The following is a 20,879-nucleotide window of genomic DNA, read 5'->3' on the forward strand; positions in this document are numbered from 1 at the left end:
AAGAGTTTTATAGTGTCCATCTTACATTTAGGTCTCGAATCCATTTTGAGTTTATTTTTGTGTATGGTGTTAGGGAGTGTTCTAATTTCATTCTTTTATGTGTAGCTGTCCAGTTTTCCCAGCAACACTTATTGAAGAGAGTGTCTTTTCTCCATCGTATATCCTTGCCTCCTTTGTCATAGATTAGTTGACCATAGGTGCATGGGTTTGTCTCTGAGCTTTCTATCCTGTTCCATAGATCTATGTTTCTGGTTTTTGTGCCAGCACCATATTGTCTTGATTACTGTAGCTTTGTAGTATACTCTGAATTCAGGGAGTCTATTCCTCCAGCTCTTTTTTTTCCCCCTCAAGACTGCTTTGGCTATTCGGGGTCTTTTGTGTCTCCATACAAATTTTAAGATTTTTTGTTCTAGTTCTTTAAAAAATGCCATTGGTAATTTGATAGGGATTGCATTGAATCTGTAGATTGCTTTGGGTAGTATAGTCATTTTCACAATATTGATTCTTCATGTTTAAGAACATGGTATATCTCTCCATCTGTTGGTATCATCTTTAATTTCTTTCATCAGTGTCTTATAGTTTTCTGCATACAGGTCTTTTGTCTCCCTAGGTAGGTTTTTCCTACGTATTTTATTCTTTTTGTTGCAATGGTAAATAGGAGTGTTTCCTTAATTTCTCTTTCACATTTTTCATCATTAATGTATAGGAATGCAAGAGATTTTGGGGCATTAATTTTGTATCCTGCAACTTTACCAAATTCATTGATTAGCTCTAGTAGTTTTCTGGTGGCATCTTTAGGATTCTCTATGTATAGTATCATGTCATCTGCAAACAATGAGAGTTTTACTTCTTCTTTTGCAATTTGTATTCTTTTCATTTCTTTTTCTTCTCTGATTGCCATGGCTAGGACTTCCAAAACTATGTTGAATAATAGTGGTGAGAGTGGACATCCTTGTCTTTTTCCTGATCTTAGAGGAAATGCTTTCAGTTTTTCACCATTGAGAATGATGTCTGCTGTGGGTTTGTTGTATATGGGCTTTATTATGTTGAGGTAGGTTCCCTCTATGCCCACTTCTGGAGAGTTTTTATCATAAATTGGTGTTGAATTTTGTCAAAAGCTTTTTCTGCATCTATTGAGATGATCATATGGTTTTTATTCTTCAATTTGTTAATATGGTGTATCACATTGTTTGATTTGCGTATATTGAAGAATCCTTGCACCCCTGGGATAAATCCCACTTGATCATGGTATATGATCCTTTTAATGTGTTGTTGAATTCTGTTTGCTATTATTTTGTTGAGGATTTTTACATCTATATTCATCAGTGATATTGGCCTGTAATTTTTTTTTTTTGTAGTATCTTTGTCTGGTTTTGCTATCAGGGTGATGGTGGCCTCATAGAATGAGTTTGGTAGTGTTCCTTCCTCTGCATTTTTTTGGAAGACTTTGAGAAGGATGGCTGTTAGCTCTTCTCTAAATGTTTGATAGAATTCACCTGTGAAGCCATATGGTCCTGGACGTTTGTTTGTTGGAAGATTTTTAATCACAGTTTCAATTTCGTTACTTGTGATTGGTCTGTTCATATTTTCTATTTCTTCCTGATTCAGTCTTGGAAGTTTATACCTTTCTAAGAATTTGTCCATTTCTTCCACATTGTCCAGTTTATTGGCATAGAGTTGCTTATAGTAGTCTCTTAGGCTGCTTTGTATTTCTGCGGTGTCTGTTGTAACTTCTCCTTTTTCATTTCTAATTTTATTGATTTTAGTCCTCTCCCTCTTTTTCTTGATTAGTCTGGTAATGGTTTATCAATTTTGTTTATGTTCTCAAAGAACCACCTTTTAGTTTCATTCATCTGCTGTTGTTTTCTTTGTTTCTATTTCATTTATTTATGCTCTGATCTTTATGATTTCTTTCCTTCTGCTAACTTTGGGTTTTGTTTGTTCTTCTTTCTCTAGTTCCTTTAGGTGTAACGTTAGATTGTTTATTTGAGACTTTTCTTGTTTCTTGAGGCAGGCTTGTATAGCTATAAACTTCCCTCTGAGAACTACTTTTGCTGCATCCCATAGGTTTTGGATCGTCGTGTTTTCATTGTCACTAGTCTCCAGGTATTTTTTTATTTTCTCTTTGATTTCTTCAGTGATCTCTTGATTATTTAGTAATGTATTGTTTAGCCTCCATGTTTTGTGTTTTTTACACTTTTCCACTGTAATTCACTTCTAATCTCAAAGCATTGTAGTCAGAAAAGATGCTTTATATGCTTTCAATTTTCTTAAATTTTCCAAGGCTTGATTTGTGACCCAAGATGTGATCTATCCTGGAGAATGTTCCGTGCACACTTGAGAAGAAAGTGTAATCTGCTGTTTTGGGATGGAATGTCCTATAAATATCAATTAAATCTATGTGGTCTGTTGTGTCATTTAAAGCTTCTGTTTCCTTATTTATTTTCATTTTGGATGATCTGTCCATTGTGTAAGTGAGGTGTTAAATTCCCCCATTATTATTGTATTACTGTCAATTTCCTCTTTTATAGCTGTTAGCAGTTGCCTTATGTATTGAAGTGCTCCTATGTTGGGTGCATATATATTTATAATCGTTATATCTTCTTCTTGGATTGATCCCTTGATCATTATGTAGTGTCCTTCCTTGTCTCTTTTAACATTCTTTATTTTAAAGTCTGTTTTATCTGTTATGAGTATTGCTACCCCAGCTTTCTTCTGATTTCCATTTGCATGGAATACCTTTTTCCATCCCCTCACTTTCAGTCTGGGTGTGTCCCTAGATTTGAAGTGGTCTCTTGTACACAGCTTATATATGGGTCTTGTTTTTGTATCCATTCAGCAAGCCTTTGTCTTTTGGTTGGAGCATTTAATCTATTCACGTTTAAGGTAATTATCGATATGTATGTTCCTAAGACCATTTTTTAAATTGTCTTGGATTTGTTTTTTAGGTCCTTTCCTTCTCTTGTGTTTCCCACTTAGAGAAGTTCCTTTAGCATTTGTTGTAGTGCTGGTTTGGTGGTGTTGAATTCTCTTAGCTTTTGCTTGTCTGTAAAGCTTTTGATTTCTCCATCGAATCTGAATGAGATCCTTGCCGGGTAGAGTAATCTTGGTTGTAAGTTCTTCCCTTTCATCACTTTAAATATATCATGCCACTCCCTTCCGACTTGTAGAGTTTCTCCTTGAGAAATCAGCTGTTAACCGTATAGGAATTCCCTTGTATGCTATTTGTAGTTTTTCCCTTGCTGCTTTCAGTAATTTTTCTTTGTCTTTAATTTTTGCCAATTTGATTACTATGTGTTTCGGCGTGTTTCTCCTTGGGTTTATCCTGTATGGCACTCTCTGCACTTCCTGGACTTGGGTGGTTATTTCCTTTCCCATGTTCAGGAGGTTTTCGAGTATAATCTCTTCAAATATTTTCTCAGTCCTTTCTCTCTCTCTTCTCCTTCTTGGACCCCTATAATGCGAATGTTGTTGCATTTAATGTTGTCCCAGAGGTCTCTTAGGCTGTCTTCATTTCTTTTCATTTGTTTTTCTTTATTTCGTTCCACACCAGTGAATTCCTCCATTCTGTCTTCCAGGTCACCTATCCATTCTTCTGCCTCAGTTTTTCTGCTATTGACTCCTTCTAGTGTAGTTTTCATTTCAGTTATTGTATTGTTCATCTCTGTTTATTTGTTCTTTAATTCTTCTAGGTCTTTGTTAAACACTTCTTGCATCTTCTCGATCTTTGACTCCATTCTTTCCGAGGTCCTGGATCATCTTCACTATCATTATTATGAATTTTTTTTCTGGAAGATTGCCTATCTCCACTTCATTTAGTTTTTTTCTGGGGTTTTATCTCGTTCCTTCGTCTGGTACATAGCCCTCTGCCTTTTCATCTTGTCTATCTTTCTGTTAATGCGGTTTTTGTTCCACAGGCTGCAGGATTGTAGTTCTTCTTGCTTCTGCTGTCTGCCCTCTCCTTTTTTCTTTTTCTTGCATTTCATATTCAATTCAACAGTAATCCATTAGTAAGTCAACCCTATCTTGAGAATATGCCGAGATTCTGGTTCCTTCTCACCACCTCTATTGGTACTTAACTACATCCCATCCAATCTACCATTATCTTTCTCCTGGATTACTATAATCCCTGCTAACTGAATTCTGCTTCTCCCTTGTCCCTAGTTTATCTTCAGTACAGCAGCTACAGTGATCTATTAAAACCTAAAACAGTTAATATCATTTCTCTGCTCATAACACTGCGAGAGCACCTTATTTCACTTAAAGGGAAAAAAAATCAAAGTCCTCATGAAGGGTTCTATGTGACCTGCCCTCCGTCACTTCTCTGGCTCCATCTACAACTTCCTTTTCTCATTCTGTTCCAGTCACACCGTTCTCCTTGTCTTCCTCAAACATACCAGGCACACATCCATCTTAACACCTATCTTCTGAATGATTCCTCAACCTAGAATGCTTTTCCCCAAAATATCTTCCTGCTAGTTCCTTCACCTTAAGATTTTCCCCAGTTTTCACCTTGTCCATGAGGCCTACACTAAACACCCTATTTAAAGTTGTAGTGGACTTCCCTGGTGCTGCAGTGGTTAGGAATCCACCCGCCAATGCAGGGGACATGGGTTCGAGCTCTGGTCCAGGAAGATCCTATATGCCCCAGAGCTACTAAGCCTGTGCACCACAAACTGAGCCTGCACTCTAGAGCCCATGAGCCACAACTACTGAGCCCTTGCACCACAACTACTAAAGTCCATGCACCTAGAGCCCATACTCCGCAACAAGAGAAGCCACTGCAGTGAGAAGCCCATGCACTGCAGCCAAGAGTAGCCACCCTCACCACAACTAGAGAAAACCTGCATGCAGCAATGAAGACCCAACACAGCCAAAAATTAATTAATTAAAAAAACTGTAGTCCCCTGATCCTTTCTTCCCCTTAACCTGCTCTCCTTTTGCTTCCTTCTATACACTTATAAACTTTTAATGTATAAACTTTTAATCAAATTGATGTATGTTATTTATTGTTGTTATCTGTCAGTCTCTGATAAACTATAGACTATAGTGCCATAGGGTAGCAGAATCTTTGTTTTATTTATTGATGCATCCCAAGTGTATACAGCACTACCTGGCACATAGTAGGTATTTGATAAATATTTGTGGAATTGAACTGAACTAGAGGAAGAATAAAATCTCAAAATACTCTGAGGGATACAGATACATGAGTTTTCCCTAATCCTTAGCTTATGGTCAAATTGAAGAAGGCCTTCCCTAACCATCTCATCAAAATCATGTTCCTTGTGCTATACTCTCTCTTAGCATTCAGTAATGTTCTTTCCTATCACTTATCACTATTTGTAATTATGTATTTATTTGTGTGATTTGTTAATTTAATGTCTAGATGGTGACCTCCATGCTGGCAAGGATCATGACACATTATATTCCAACATCTTGTAGGCCATTGCTTGGCACATGATAGGTACAGAGTAAATATTTGATTAATCCATTTATTCATTCATTTAACAAATATTTATTGAGTTCCTACTGTATACCAATCACTATTGTAGTCATTGGGAATATAGCTATGAATGAAACAAAGTCCCTTCCCTCATGAATCTTATATTCTAATGGGGAAGAGAAATTATAAATAAAGTAAAATATGTGACATATCACATGGTGATAAAAGGTTATGGGGACATCAAGTGGTAAATAAATGGTGAGAGGAGGTTGAGCATAGCCAATGAACTTCCACTAGACTAGGTTTGGACATGGCTGTTTTCCTTCTCTAAAATATTGGAGGTGGTTGGGTGAAGGTGAGGGAGGCGGTTAAGCAGGAAAAGCAAAAAAGTGGTCTTAGAGCCGAGTAGAAAGTCAATAAGCCAAAATTGGGAGTCCCAAAAAGGCACCAGTATAAAAGGAGAAAATGCAAGTGTCAAAGCTCACATTATACTGAGTATGCTTGATTAGAAGTTGGGGTCCAGAACCAAGATTCCAGGAAGCAGAGATATGAGAATAAGAGTGAATGGGGAACAAATGAGGTTAGGCTACTTACAATTATATCAAACTTCTCAATTTCCCACTATTTTATGTGTATATCAGCGAAGCACACCAATTTTTTTATTCACCTGTCTTTGACCTTTGAATGTTCAAGGACATCAAAACTATGAGACCAATGAAAAATTGCATTTATAAGTGATAAACCTGTTTCATCCTTAGACAGTCATTGGCTAAAGCTTCTTCTGTTGAATTAGATTCATTCAGTTAAGGGCTTTGTATGCAAACCTATATCCTTAAGAGATTAAAGATGCAATTTAGACACACATTTTAGAAGCTGAATGCGTGAATCATTATTTTAGTACATATTGTCCATTAATCTGCTGTTCTATTGGGAACCCATTTGGAATGTGGCTGCTTACTAATTAGCAGGATTCTAGTGCTGAGCTGCTTCCTGATTAAATGTCCTTTAGAATCAATAAAACATCAGGAGGGATTATGGTGATGTGGGATTAGCCCCACCTAACCAAATAAAATGAGTTGTGTTCTTTTCTTAAACTATCACGTTGCAAGAGCTGATGAGAGGAGCAATTTCGAGAACACTGTGACAAAGTTGTTTTGTGTGTGTGTGTGTGTGTGTGTGTGTGTGTGTGTGTTTCAACATTGAGATTTTGTTTTTTGCCATTTCCCTACCAAGCAGAGACATTAGTGAATGACTGCCAGGATAAGGCGATTTTGAGAAAGACTTGATTACGATTTCAAATCTTTACTCTGAATCACCCTTATGAGTGAGGGAGTTCAGGTTATGTTGAATGGAAATTATTATCCCAGTTCTTGCCCAGGAACATGTAAGTCAGAATTAGTATTTAACGTTTCTGTGTGACTTTGCAGTAAATGGTAATTAATTAGGGCAGAGGGAGAACAGGAGGCAAACTAATACTCTAAAACTGTATTGGCAAAATTAAATGCTTCAAACCCAGTTTAAAACATAGGCACATAAGCCAAATTGTGTCAGGGGAGGGGATAAATAATGAAGCTGCTATGGAGGCTTCGTAAATAGAGCGGCGCAATTGACATAGCCCCAAGTAGAACTTATCATACACATCTGGCCCATTGTTGGGAGTGCAATTAGGTTGAAAATGACTGGTTTGATAATCCTAGGAACAACCAGAGGATTTTAGGAGATAAAGGAAACATGAGGTGTCTGATTCAGCAATTACTTTTTAATGGGAATAGGAAAACTGTTAGGCGGTGAGCTATTAGAGACATGGTATGAATCTGCCCATTGGTTGGGTCCTGGAAACCAGATCTGGCTTTTAAGAGTTCATTAATTCCAATCTTCTCTTCCAGAGCCCATAATTCATACGGGATAAGAATTCTAATAATAATATTGCTAATAAAGTTATTATTAATAATAGCCAACATTTACATAGTGTTTGCTATATTCCAGGCAATGTTCTAAGTGCTTTATAAATATTAACTCTTTTAATCCTTACACATACCTCATGAGATAGGTACTATTATTTTTCAAATGAGGAAGCTGAGGAACAGAAAGGCTAAAACTAGTATGTAACTGATAAATGAATTTATCAATAAGGCTAAGTCAAACGCAGACTCTCTAGTTTCGGGGTCTTGGCTTTTAATACACTATACCAACTCTCCTACAAGTCCTATGCAACTTAAAGGCTTATAGGATAGTGGCTAGGCACAGGGACTTTAGGCAAACTGCCTGCATTTCTTAGCCAGCTGTAGCTACCCTTGGGCTTGGTACTGAACACAGTTCTGGATTTGAGGAGCTCAGTATCTTATTGCCCTAGGACCCAGGAGAGGTGTAGGATATGAACACAAAGTGAGGAAACTTTTAAGTTCCAGAGGCATGTATAATCCAAGGAAGCCCACAGCTTGCAGGTAGCATCTCTTCACCGGTTTAGCACCTCCACTACCCCTTCAGCCCCCATCCATGCAGAAAGGCATCATGAGCTCCGGAATCACATAGGCCTAGACGGAAATCCCAACACTGAGTGCACTGGCTTTGAGAACTTGGACAAGTCACTAATTTCTCTGAACCTTAATTTTCCACCTGTCAAATGGAAAAAGAATCCTTTCTTCTGGATTTGAGAGTTTATTGACTATGTATTGAGGAAGGGCTATGCTTCTCACAGGTAACTGGAAGGTGAGAAGAATACAGTTTAGGCTACATGAGCAAGAGGGTGAAAGCAAAGAAAGATGGTGCAGTTGGATGAGCTTTCCAGCAGCTGAGTAAAATAACAACCAAAATAACCTCCTGACTCAGAAGGATTGATGCATGTACACCTCACATGTCCAGGCATGGGGCTACATGCTCTACATGGCTTATCTCATTTCATACTCCCAACAGCCCCATGAGTTGATGTATTTTTACACCCACTTCACAGATGAATAAAATGAGGTTCAGAGTCCTTAAGTGAATTGTCCCAAAAGTTGGGATTCTTTAAATCTTTGTTCCTATTATGGGTTGAATTTTATCCCCCCTAAATTCATTTGTTGAATCCCTAACCCCCAGCCCTTAGACTATATATTTGACGATAAGGTCTTTAAAGAGGTGATTAAATTAAGATGGGGCCATTAGAGTGAGCCCACATCTGACCTGACTGGTGTCCTTATAAAAAGAGGAAGTTTGGACACACAGAGAGACACTAAGGATGGGCTCACCCAGAGAAAAGACCCTGTGAAGACATAGCGAAAAGGTGGCCATCTGTAGGCAAGGAGGAGCCTCAGAAGAAGCCAAATCTACAGACGTCTTGATTTTGGACTTCTAGCCTCCAGAACTGTGAGAAAATAAATTTCTGTTGTTTAAGCCACCCAGTCTGTGGTGTTCTGTTATAGCACCCCTAGCAAACTATACAGCCCCTGCAGGCTAACAGTCCCTTGCATAATCTTTTTTCCATCTGCCTCCTTTTCCTAGCATATTTTGTGCACCTCAGCTGGAATAGTAGATTACAGGGTTCTCAAGGGAATGGCTCTAATGATTTTACTTTTCAAATCATGGGACTTAACTATGATTCTAGCAGTCTGAACAGAGCTGGCTCTTCAGTACTACTTAATACTCAGCTGAGCTTGGTAGGACTTGTAGGAGCTCACCAGATGAGGGACGGGGAAGAGTAACTCAGAGATAGAGGGAGCAGTGTGTGCCAAGACAAAGAAGCAACAAGAACATAGGTTTGGAGAACCAAACTGTCCATTGTGGCCAGAGGATACATTTCACAAGGTGGAGAAAGGCAATGAGCTTGGGAAGGAAGTACTGGCACACATTTGATTGAAGCCTGTATAAAACTCAGAAACATGTCACCTGTAAGGAACATCATCAAGATTAAAAGGATGTTCCTATGAAATAGCCCCCATTTTTTTTTTTGGCATCTGCAGAACAGATGACATTTTAATTTTATTAAAATTCCAATGAACAAATGAAGAGGCAAAAAAAAAAAAGCCAACAAAAAACACACATCAGAAACAAAAACTAATAAGCACTCTAGTCTCCGAATCTAGAAGGAAGCTCCACTGACTATAAACACATGGAATCTGGGAAAATCATTGAGTTGGTGCCCCCAGCTTTGTCCTGCCTACCTATAAAAAGTGCAGAAGATGGAAGATATTTCATCCCTTCACCAGTCTTCCCCTTGATTTGGAGGCCCCAAGTCTTAACCAACCAGAACATGACATAGATGCTACTTTCTGTATCCACCTGAGTACTGTTCCTTCCTCTCCTTCCCTCATCCAAGGTTACACACCAGTACACTTACCCACACACTGCTTTTCTGTGCCTATGCAGAGACCACAACTTCTAGGAATGATAGAGCAGGATGTTGGGGTGAAGAAGGCAGGAATAGCTAGACCCGGCTGTGGTATTTGCATATGGAAATGTAAAGTCACGTGGGTTGAAGAAGAAAGAGGGGATCCCTAGTAGTTGTATATGTTGAGGAGTGTGTAAAAAATTAATATACAGGGCTTCCCTGGTGGCGCAGTGGTTGAGAGTCCGCCTGCCGATGCAGGGGATATGGGTTCGTGCCCCAGTCTGGGAAGATCCCACATACCGCAGAGCGGCTGGGCCCGTGAGCCATGGCCGCTGAGCCTGCGCGTCTGGAGCCTGTGCTATGCAATGGGAGAGGCCACAACAGGGAAAGGCCCAAGTACTGTAAAAAATAATAATAATAATAATATACGGAAACCTCAGTTAAATAGAGTTGGGAGACCAGAAGGGAAAGCTCTCATGTCCTGCAATATTAGAGCCCAACAGTAAGGAAGGACTTTTCTGGCAAGGACTCAGCCAATGAGAAGCCATGGACACTTTGTTTATTATAGCCCTCCCAACTCCCTTTTCCTTTCTATAAAAGCATTCTCTTTCCCTTGCTGTCTGGGGGACTTGAGCATGGCTCACCATGATTGTAGACCACAAACTGCAATTCTCTATTGATCCTGAATAAACCCATCTTTGCTGGAGAAATATCTGGCAATCTGTTTGTTTCAGGTCAACAAGTGTACCCATTATGACATACTACACCAATTTAGTGTCTGATATCCAGCAGGTGTGGTGAGGAGATCCCGCCTCTGAGGTGGTCCCAACAGAGGGGCACAAAACAAATGCCTGAGAAGCACCAAATATTGGTGGGAGTCTTCACTCACCCCTTGACTGAGGGGCTGAATGAGCAGTGAGTAGGACCAAGGGAAACTTATGAAACTCATCTATTGGGTTGTACAGAATGTGAACAGTTCCTCACTGACACTGAATAAAGAGAAAACCCTAACATATGAGGCCTAATTTTCAAAAATACTGCAGAACAGGGAGGTGTAATTATGATCCCACAGGCTCCAAATAACAGTAAACTTTTGGAAATGATTTACTTTAGAAACTAGAAAACATTTAGAAAGCCACTAGTGTTCTCTATAGGATATAAGGAGCCATGTCTCTGTTGAAATGAATTGTAATGTAATAAGCATAATGAGATCAAAAATGAAATGTAAAAAGCACTAAAGTGAACAGAAGAAATTAGAATGAACTTGGTGAAATGTGGATAGTTTCCAGGAAACTGAAACTTCTACAGCATAATGAAGAGGTAACCAGGATTGTGACTATGTTTGGTGATGGATATTAACTAGACTTATTGTGATCATTTTGCAATATATACATATATCGAATCATTATGCTGTACACTTGAAGCTAATATGTTATATGTCAATTATATCTCAATTTAAAAATAAAACAATCAAGGAAATCTGAATATTGTTAGATATTTAATGATATTAAGACACTTATGTTAAATGTTTAGGTCAACAAGCCTTTTCTTTGAAGGGTCACATCATAAATGTTAAAGGCTTTGTGGGTCTATAATCTGTTGCAACTATTCAACTATGTCATTGTGGCCTGAAAGCAGCCAAAAACAACACATAACAAATGGCCAGGGTGTTGTTTTAAAAATATATTATTTACAAAAGAAAAAGGGATAACTAGAAATCAATGAACAGCAAAATTAATGCTAGAGAAAATCTAGTGCATAATGTCAAACTTGAGAGGTTTCCACAAAATCTAGAGAAAAAGGACAGAAAAAAATGAAAACGGATAGTAGAGATAGAAGAATAAAAATAGAAATTGAACCTAAGATGCCCTGAAATTGTGGAATAAGAAACTAGAAGAATTGGACAAGAAATAAAACCAAAAGTCACAGCTGAAGAAATTTTGCAGAGATGGGAAAAAGAAAAACCCTCTGTGTACAGACTGAATGGATTTGTTATGATCTAAACTAAATTAAGAAAAAAAGTATCCATGTCCCTCCTGACAAAACTTTTGTGCTACAGAGACAAAGAAAATTACTTAAGGATGCAGCCAAAACAAAATAAAACTAAACCAAAGCAAATAAATGAAAAAAAGTAATTATAAATGAATCCAAATCAGACTGACCTCATACTTTAGCAATGTGGACAAGTGGAAAGGAGGAATCACTAATATGGAGGACCAACTATAAATTATACATGAATTTCTGACTGGGCAGAGGGTCAGCGCCCCTAACACACCCCAACCTCCAGTGCACTGTTCAAGGGTCAACTGTAGTATGTTTCTTTCAATCTGGCATTTAAACACCATAATAAAGATGTTTAACTTAAAGTAAAAAAACAACAACAACTTCTGCAATAGTAGATATCAGAAGACACTGAAACCATGTTCATGGAATTCCAAACGGGGGTGGGAAATGTAACTGAAACCAAGTTATATTACATTCATGTGTAAGGCCATAGAGTACAATGGTTAATGGTGCAGGATTTGGAGTCAGACAGTCAGGGTTTAAATCGTGGCTCCTCCATTGATCAGCATGTCCATAGCCAAGTCATTTACATGTCTAATAAGATGGTTGTCTCAATTAAATGAGAGAATGCACACAAAGTACTCAGAACGCTAATTAAAGGCCTAATTTAACTTAAGTTTGGATGAAGTTAGAATTTGAACGCAGATCTGCCTGAATCTACAATCAGGCTCGCAGACCTTGTCCTTCAATCCTGACCTCTCTGACTCAACATGAAGAGTTTGGCACCTGGTACTGTGATTAGAATTACACTGCCTTTTATGGCAACAAGAACCCATTCTCACACTTAAATTGTCAATGGCTCTTTGAAGGTCCTAGGGTAATATAAAGAGTATGGAATAAAGAACGTATTTTATTAGAGGATCTAAAGGATTTCATTGGTCACTTAAGTCCTATATACCACTTAAATCAGGCAGTGTCCAAGTTCAGTACTTAGAAAAATTTCCTGCAATTTCCCTCCCCTGCTATCAGCAAAAATTCAAGAAAGGGCAAGAGAGTTTCTGGTGCCATCTTGTCCAGAGCCCTTACTGAATATTTGCTAACTCCTAACAGTTCTGAAAAATAAATGTTATGCCATGTGGAAATATAAATGGATTTAGGTTTTTGTTGTGTTGTTGTTCAATGGGTCAGAAGATGCTGTAGGCATAAACCTGGCCCTCCTAAGAGGAGGGAATTACAGGAAGTGTAGAAGACAGGAGATGCTTCTACTGCAGTTCATTTCCAGATCTGTGCTAATATCAGATCTTTGTATGTTTATTAATATTCCTTAAGGGTGCTACTTCTCCAACTTTCTTTTCCCTGCCTAGCCTTGCAGCAGCTGATATAGTCATCAGTTTATCTGGCTTGTGGTTCTGTATAGCTATGCCTTATCTATTCTTGTGCCTAAAGTGACATGAAGCTCTGGAGGTCATATTTTCTATACTGACAAAGAACTTTTCTGATTTGTGATACCATGTATAGAAAAAGTTTTATGAGGTATAAGCAAAACAAACTAGTTATGTATCTAATGAGTTTATAGAGGTTCCTTAAAAAACTAAAAATAGAGCTACCCTATGATTCAGCAATCCCACTCCTGGGCGTAAATCCAGAGGAAACCAGAATTTGAAAAGATATATACACCACAATGTTCATTGCAGCATTATTTACAACAGCCAGAAGGCAGACGCAACCTAAATGTCCATCGACAGATGAATGGATAAAGAAGATGTGGTGTGTGTGAGTGTGTGTGTGTGTGTGTATATACACACACACACACACACACACACACACACACACACACAATGGAATATTACTCAGCCATAAAAAAGAATGAAATAATGCCATTTGCAGCAACATGGATATACCTGGAGGTTATTATACTAAGCAAAGTAAGCCAGACAGAGAAAGAGAAATATCATATGATATTGCTTATATGTGGAATATTTTAAAAAATGGCACAAATGAACTTATATACAAAACAGAAATAGACCCACAGACATAGAAAAAAAACTTATGGTTACCAAAGGGGAAGAGGTTGGGAGCAATAAATTAGGAGTTTGGGATTAACATGTGCACACTACTATGTATGAAATAGATAACCAACAAGGACTTACTGTATAGCACAGGTAACTATACTCAATATTTCATAATAACCTATAAGGAAAAAGAATCTGAAAAAGAAAACTGAATAAAAGAAAACTGAGTAACTTTGCTATACACCTGAAACTAACACAACACCGTAAATCAACTATACTTCCATTAAAAAATAAATAAAAATAAAAAGTATAACATCACATGGCATTAAAACTCTCCTAGAAAACACAGGACATATTCCCACAATTGGCTCTTTATATTTGCTTGACTTCTGATGGGCAAAGTGGTGATAAAAATTCTTATCAGTTGTAGTTTGGTTGCTAGAAGCAGAAACTGTTTTTTGCTAACATAAGCAAAAAGAAATATTTTTGAAAGGATATGGAGTTACACACAAAATCAGGGGAAATGAAATTTCAGGAAGCACCAGAAACAAAAATTAATAAGAGACACAGAGACAGAGAGTGGGAGAGAGGGAAGAAGGGAGGGAGGGAAGGATAGGGAAAGTGAAGTGATAGATTGAGATTAATTAGACTGAGTGGGTCACAACATTGTCTAGGGGAGGGTATGGGACATAGATTGTAGCCCATTACCCCAGAGAAACATATTTTTATATAAATGGAGAATGGATGTTGGGCAAGCAAATATAAGTGATTCTCACTACCAAAGTGTTCCTAAAGTACTTGTAAGTTTTAAATGACTCCCTGATTGTCAAGTGCTCATGCATTCTTCAATGCAATTTCTGCTTGGGGACTTCACTAAATATCTATTTGCACTTAGCACCCATTTCTATCCCCTTCTATGTTCTTTCCTATGTTGTAATACTTCCCACACTTAGGAAGGCTAAAAAGAACATTTCCAAAGCTCCCTTAAAAACTGAGGTTCTGGAATTGATTTAAGTTCCATCACTGAAATGCAACTGCATGAGATTTCAAAGGCAGGAAGACTGGGGAGAGGGGCAGGGACATTAAAAGTATTTATTATTTTTCTGCAGTAGTAGCAACTCCAATAACCCTGGCAGACATCAGTTTTTCTGGGGGCCAGAATGCCCTATATACTGCCTAATCACCAAACTCATGGCCAAGGGCATCTGAGACATCAGCCAGAATTTCCTGCAGTTCCCTGGACTCTGGGCTACATCTTCTGAGGCCTAACCCTTAGCCCAGGAGCAGACACCAACCTCCATTCTACTAGCCCCTGCAATAATTTTGTGAGTGCCTAATTTCCATTTCTAGTAGAGACACTTAAAGTAGCTTGTGTTTCCTTCACTGCACCCCAAATGATACAGACATCAAAAAACCCCTTTAATATCACTATCTGTATAAGCTTTAAGCTTTATTGCACATTCTTCCAGAGCTTCCCACATTGATCACAGGTATTATGTTTCCTTTTCTTTCACAGATGGCAGAATTTTGTTGAGCTGTTGAACAGAGCTTCATCTTATTTGTCATCTGATTTGCCTCCCAGTGAGTCTGGTTATTTTGTTCCTCGAGAGACCTCCTATTCCCAGAGCTCTAGTTGAGGCTGTGACTTAGCCCCAATGGTTTGTTAGTTGGGTTTCATCTCATTGCTCCCAGAAATGTAAATGGCTTACCAGTGAAGAAAAAATAAGAGTGAAGTTTTCCTTGATGGCTATACTTTAGGTCAGTTGGGTTGTAAAAGGCATAATTCTCCAAGCTGTATTATAACATGAAGCAGTCTCTAGTGATAGCCCTTTAAGAAGAATGCAGCACATTTATAAAAGAAGTCAATATTCCTTATTAGAATTTCAGTTGTACAGTCACTTAGATCTGAGAATCCTGTAGCTAGGTACTTATCCTACTAATATCTCACCAAAGAACTCTCCAAGATTTATATATATATATATATACGTTTAGTGAACCAACTTTCTGTACACATTTTAAAAGAGACTAGTACAAGCAACTCTATGCCAATAAAATGGACAACCTGGAAGAAATGGACAAATTCTTAGAAAGGTATAACCTTCCAAGACTGAACCAGGAAGAAATAGAAAATATGAACAGACCAATCACAAGTAATGAAATTGAAAATGTGATTAAAAATCTTCCAACAACAAAAGTCCAGGAGATAGCTTCACAGGTGAATTCAATCAAACATTTAGAGAAGAGCTAACACCCATCCTTCTCAAACTCTTCCAAAAATTGCAGAGGAAGGAACACTCACAAACTCATTCTACGAGACCACCATCACCCTGATACCAAAACCAGACAAAAAAAGAAAATTAGAGACCAATATCGCTGATGAATATAGACGCAAAATTCCTCAACAGGATTTGAGAAGATGGCGGAAGACTAAGATGCAGAGATCACCTTCCTCCCCACAGATACATCAGAAATACATCTACACGTGGAACAACTCCTATAGAACACCCACTGAACGCTGGCAGAAGACCTCAGACCTCCCAAAAGGCAAGAAATTCCCCACGTACCTGGGTAGGACAAAAGAAAAAGCAAAAAAACATAGACAAAAGAATAGGGACGGGCCCTGCACCAGTGAGAGGGAGCTGTGAAGGAGGAAAGGTCTCCACACACTAGAAGTGCCTTCGCAGGTGGAGACGGCGGGTGGCGTAAGGGGGAAGCTTCAGAGCCACGGAGGAGAGGACAGCAACAGGGGTGCGGAGGGCAAAGCAGAGAGATTCCCGCACAGCGGATCGCTGCCGACCGGCACTCACCAGCCTGAGAGGCTTGTCTGCTCACCCGCCGGGGCGGGCGGGGCTGGGAGCTGAGGCTCGGGCTTCGGTCGGGGCACAGGGAGAAGACTGGGGTAGGCGGCGTGAACACAGCCTGAAGGGGGCTAGTGCACTACAGCTAGCCGGGAGCGGTTCCGGGAAAAGTCTGCAGCTGCCAAAGAGGCAAGAGACTTTTCCTTGCCTCTTTGTTTCCTGGTGCGCAAGGAGAGGGGATTAAGAGCGCTGCTTAAAGGAGCTCCAGAGACGAGTGCGAGCTGCGGCTAACAGCGCGGACCCCAGAGACGGGCATGAGACGCTAAGGCTGCTGCTGCCGCCAGCAAGAAGCCTGTGTGTGAGCACAGGTCACTATCCACACCTCCCTTCCGGGGAGCCTGTGCAGCCCGCCACTGCCAGGGTCCCGTGATCCAGGGACAACTTCCCAGGGAGAATGCACGGCGCGCCTCAGGCTGGTGCAACATCACGGTGGCCTCTGCCGCCGCAGGCTCGCCCCGCATTCATACCCATCCCTCCCCTCGGCCTGAGTGAGCCAGAGCCCCCGAATCAGCGGCTCCTTTAACCCCGTCTTGTCTGAGTGAAAAGCAGACGCCCTCCAGCGACCTACACGCAGAGGCGGGGCCAAATCCAAAGCTGAACCCAGGGAGCTGTGCGAACAGAGAAAGGGAAATTTCTCCCAGCAGCCTCAGACAGCGGATTAAAGCTCCACAATCAAATTCATGTACCCTGCATCTGTGGAATACCGGAATAGAGAAGAAATCATCCCAAATTGAGAAGGTGGACTTTGGGAGCAAGATAGATTGTTTTTTCCCCTTTTCCTCTTTTTCTGAGTGTGTATGTATATGCTTCTGTGTGAGATTTTGTCTGTAGAGCTTTGCTTTCACCATTTGTCCTAGGGTTGTGTCCATCCGTTTCTTTTTACTTTTTAAAATTTTTTTCTTAATATTTATATTTTATTTTAATTATTTTATTTATCTTACTTTATTTTATTAATTTATTTTATAATTTATTTTATACTTTATTTTATTATCTTACTTTATTTTATTTTATCCTCTTTATTTCTTTCTTTCTTTATCTCTCTCTCTCTCTCTTTCTTTCTTTCTTTCTATTTTTTCTGCCTTTTATTCTGAGCCATGTGGAGGACAGGGTCTTGGTGCTCCAACCGGGCATCAGGGCTGTGCCCTGGTGGGAGGTGGGAGAGCCAAGTTCAGGACACTGGTCCACAAGAGACCTCCCAGCTCCACATAATATCAAATGGCGAATATCTCCCAGAGATCTCCATCTCAATGCCAAGACCCAGCTTCACTCAACGACCAGCAAGCTACAGTGCTGGACACGCTATGCCAAACAACTAGCAAGACAGGAACACAGCCCCACCCATTAGCAGAGAGGCTGCCTAAAATCATAATAAGGCCACAGACACCCCAAAACACACCACCAGACGTGGACCTGCCAACCAGAAAGACAAGATCCAGCCTCATCCACCAGAACACAGGCACTAGTCCCCTCCACCAGGAAACCTACACAACCCACAGAACCAACCTTAGCCACTGGGGACAGAAACCAAAAACAATGGGAACTACGAACCTGCAGCCTGTGAAAAGGATACACCAAACACAATACAGTAAGCAAAATGAAAAGACAGAAAAACACTCAGCAGATGAAGGAGCAAGGTAAAAACCCACCAGACCTAACAAATGAAGAGGAAATAGGCAGTCTACCTGAAAAAGAGTTCAGAATACTGATAGTAAAGATGATCCAAAATCATGGAAATAGAATAGAGAAAATGCAAGAAACATTTAACAAGAACCTAGAAGAACTAAAGACGAAACAAGCAATGATGAACAACACAATAAATAAAATTAAAAATAGACAGGATCAATAGCAGAATAACTGAGGCAAAAGAACAGATAAGTGACCTAGAAGATAAAATGGTGGAAATAACTACTTCAGAAGAGAATAAAGAAAAAAGAATGAAAAGAATTGAGGACAGTCTAAGAGACCTCTGAGACAACATTCAATGCACCAGCATACAAATTATAGGGGTCCCAGAAGAATAAGAGTAAAAGAAAGAGACTGAGAAAATATTTGAAGAGATTATAGTTGAAAACATCCCTAATATGGGGAAGGAAATAGTTAATCAAGTCCAGGAAAAACAGAGAGTCCCATACAGGATAAATCCAAGGAGAAACACGCCAAGACACATATTAATCAAACTATCAAAAATTAAATACAAAGAAAACATATTAAAAGCAGCAAGGGAAAAACAACAAATAACACATAAGGGAATCTCATAAGGTTAACAGCTAATCTTTCAGCAGAAAGTCTGCAAGCCAGGAGGGAGTGGCAGGACATATTTAAATTGATAAAGGAGAAAAACCTACAACCAAGATTACTCTACCCAGCAATGATCTCATTCAGATTTGATGGAGAAATTAAAACTTTTACAGACAAGCAAAAGCTGAGAGAGATCCGCACCACCAAACCAGCTTTACAACAAATGCTAAAGGATCTTCTCTAGGCAAGAAACACAAGAGAAGGAAAAGACCTACAATAACAACCCAAAACACTTTAAAAAATGGGAATAGGAACATACATATCGATAATTACCTTAAATGTAAATGGATTAAATGCTCCCACCAACGACACAGACTGGCTGAATGGATACAAAAACAACACACATATATATGCTGTCTACAAGAGACCCACTTCAGACCCTGGGACACATACAGACTGAGGTGAGAGGATGGAAAAAGATATTCCATGCAAATGATAATCAGAAGAAAGCTGGAGTAGCAATTCTCATATCAGACAAAATAGATTTTAAATTAAAGACTGTTACAAGAGACAAAGAAGGACACTACATAATGATCAAGGGATCAATCCAAGAAGAAGATATAACAATTGTAAATATTTATGTACCCATCATAGGAGCACCTCAATACATAAGGCAAATACTAACAGCCTTAAAGGGGAAATCGACAGTAACACAATCATAGTAAGGGCTTTAACACCCCACTTTCACCCATGGACAGATCATCCAAAATGAAAATAAATAAGGAAACACAAGCTTTAAATGATACATTAAACAAGATGTACTTCATGGATATTTATAGGACATTCCATCCAAAAACAACAGAATACACGTTTTTCTCAAGTGCTCATGGAATATCCTCTAGGATAGATCCTATCTTCGGTTACAAATCTAGCCTTGGTAAATTTAAGAAAATTGAAATCGTATCAAGTATCTTTTCTGACACCAATGCTATGAGACTAGATATCAATTACAGGAAAATATCTGTAAAACATACAAACACATTGGAGCCTAAACAATACACTACTTAATAACGAAGTGATTACTGAAGAAATCAAAGACAAAATTAAAAAATTCCTAGAAACAAATGACACTGGAAACACGATGACCCAAAACTGATGGGATGCAGCAGAAGCAGTTCTAACAGGGAAGTTTACAGCAAAACAATCCTACCTTAAGAAACATGAAACATCTCAAATAAACAACCTAACCTTGCACCTAAAGCAATTAGAGAAAGAAGAACAAAAAAACCCCAAAGTTAGCAGAAGGAAAGAAATCATAAAGATTAGATCAGAAATAAATGAAAAAGAAATGAAGAAAATGATAGCAAAGATCAATAAAACTAAAAGCTGGTTCTTTGAAAAGATAAACAAAATTGGTAAACCATTAGCCAGACTCATGAAGAAAAAAAGGAAGACTCAAATCTATAGAATTAGAAATGAAAAAGGAGAAGTAACAACTGATACTGCAGAAATACAAAGGATCATGAGAGATTACTACAAGCAAATCTATGCCAATAAAATGGACAACCTGGAAGAAATGGACAAATTCTTAGATATGCACAACATGCTGAGACTGAACCAAGAAAAAACAGAAAATATGAATACACCAATTGCAAGCACTGAAATTGAAACTGTGATTAAAAAGCTTCCAACAAACAAAAGCCCAGGACCAGATGGCTTCACAGGCAAATTCTATCAAAATTTAAAGAAGAGCTAACACCTAGCCTTCTCAAACTCTTCCAAAATATAGCAGAGGGAGGAACACTCCCAAACTCATCCTACAAGGCCACCATCACCCTGATACCAAAACCAGACAAAGATGTCACAAAGAAAGAAAACTACAGGCCAATATCACTGATGAAAATAGATGCAAAAATCCTCAACAAAACACTAGCAAACAGAATCCAACAGCACATTAAACAGATCATACACCATGATCAAGTGGGGTTTATTCCAGGAATGCAAGGATTCTTCAATAT

At 39.0% G+C, this 20,879-nt stretch overlaps 1 protein-coding gene across 1 annotated transcript in view; it reads left to right on the forward strand.

Moving 5' to 3' along the window:
* The window catches only part of C2H1orf87 (chromosome 2 C1orf87 homolog), a 116,365-nt gene that overhangs the window by 61,977 nt on the left and 33,509 nt on the right, over window positions 1–20,879 (forward strand). The window contains 1 exon segment of the mRNA XM_060142563.1: window positions 15,282–15,346. Coding sequence (XP_059998546.1) covers window positions 15,282–15,346 — 65 coding nt within the window.

The sequence above is a fragment of the Lagenorhynchus albirostris genome, chromosome 2 (genome assembly GCF_949774975.1).
Source record: "Lagenorhynchus albirostris chromosome 2, mLagAlb1.1, whole genome shotgun sequence".
NCBI lineage: Eukaryota > Metazoa > Chordata > Mammalia > Artiodactyla > Delphinidae > Lagenorhynchus > Lagenorhynchus albirostris.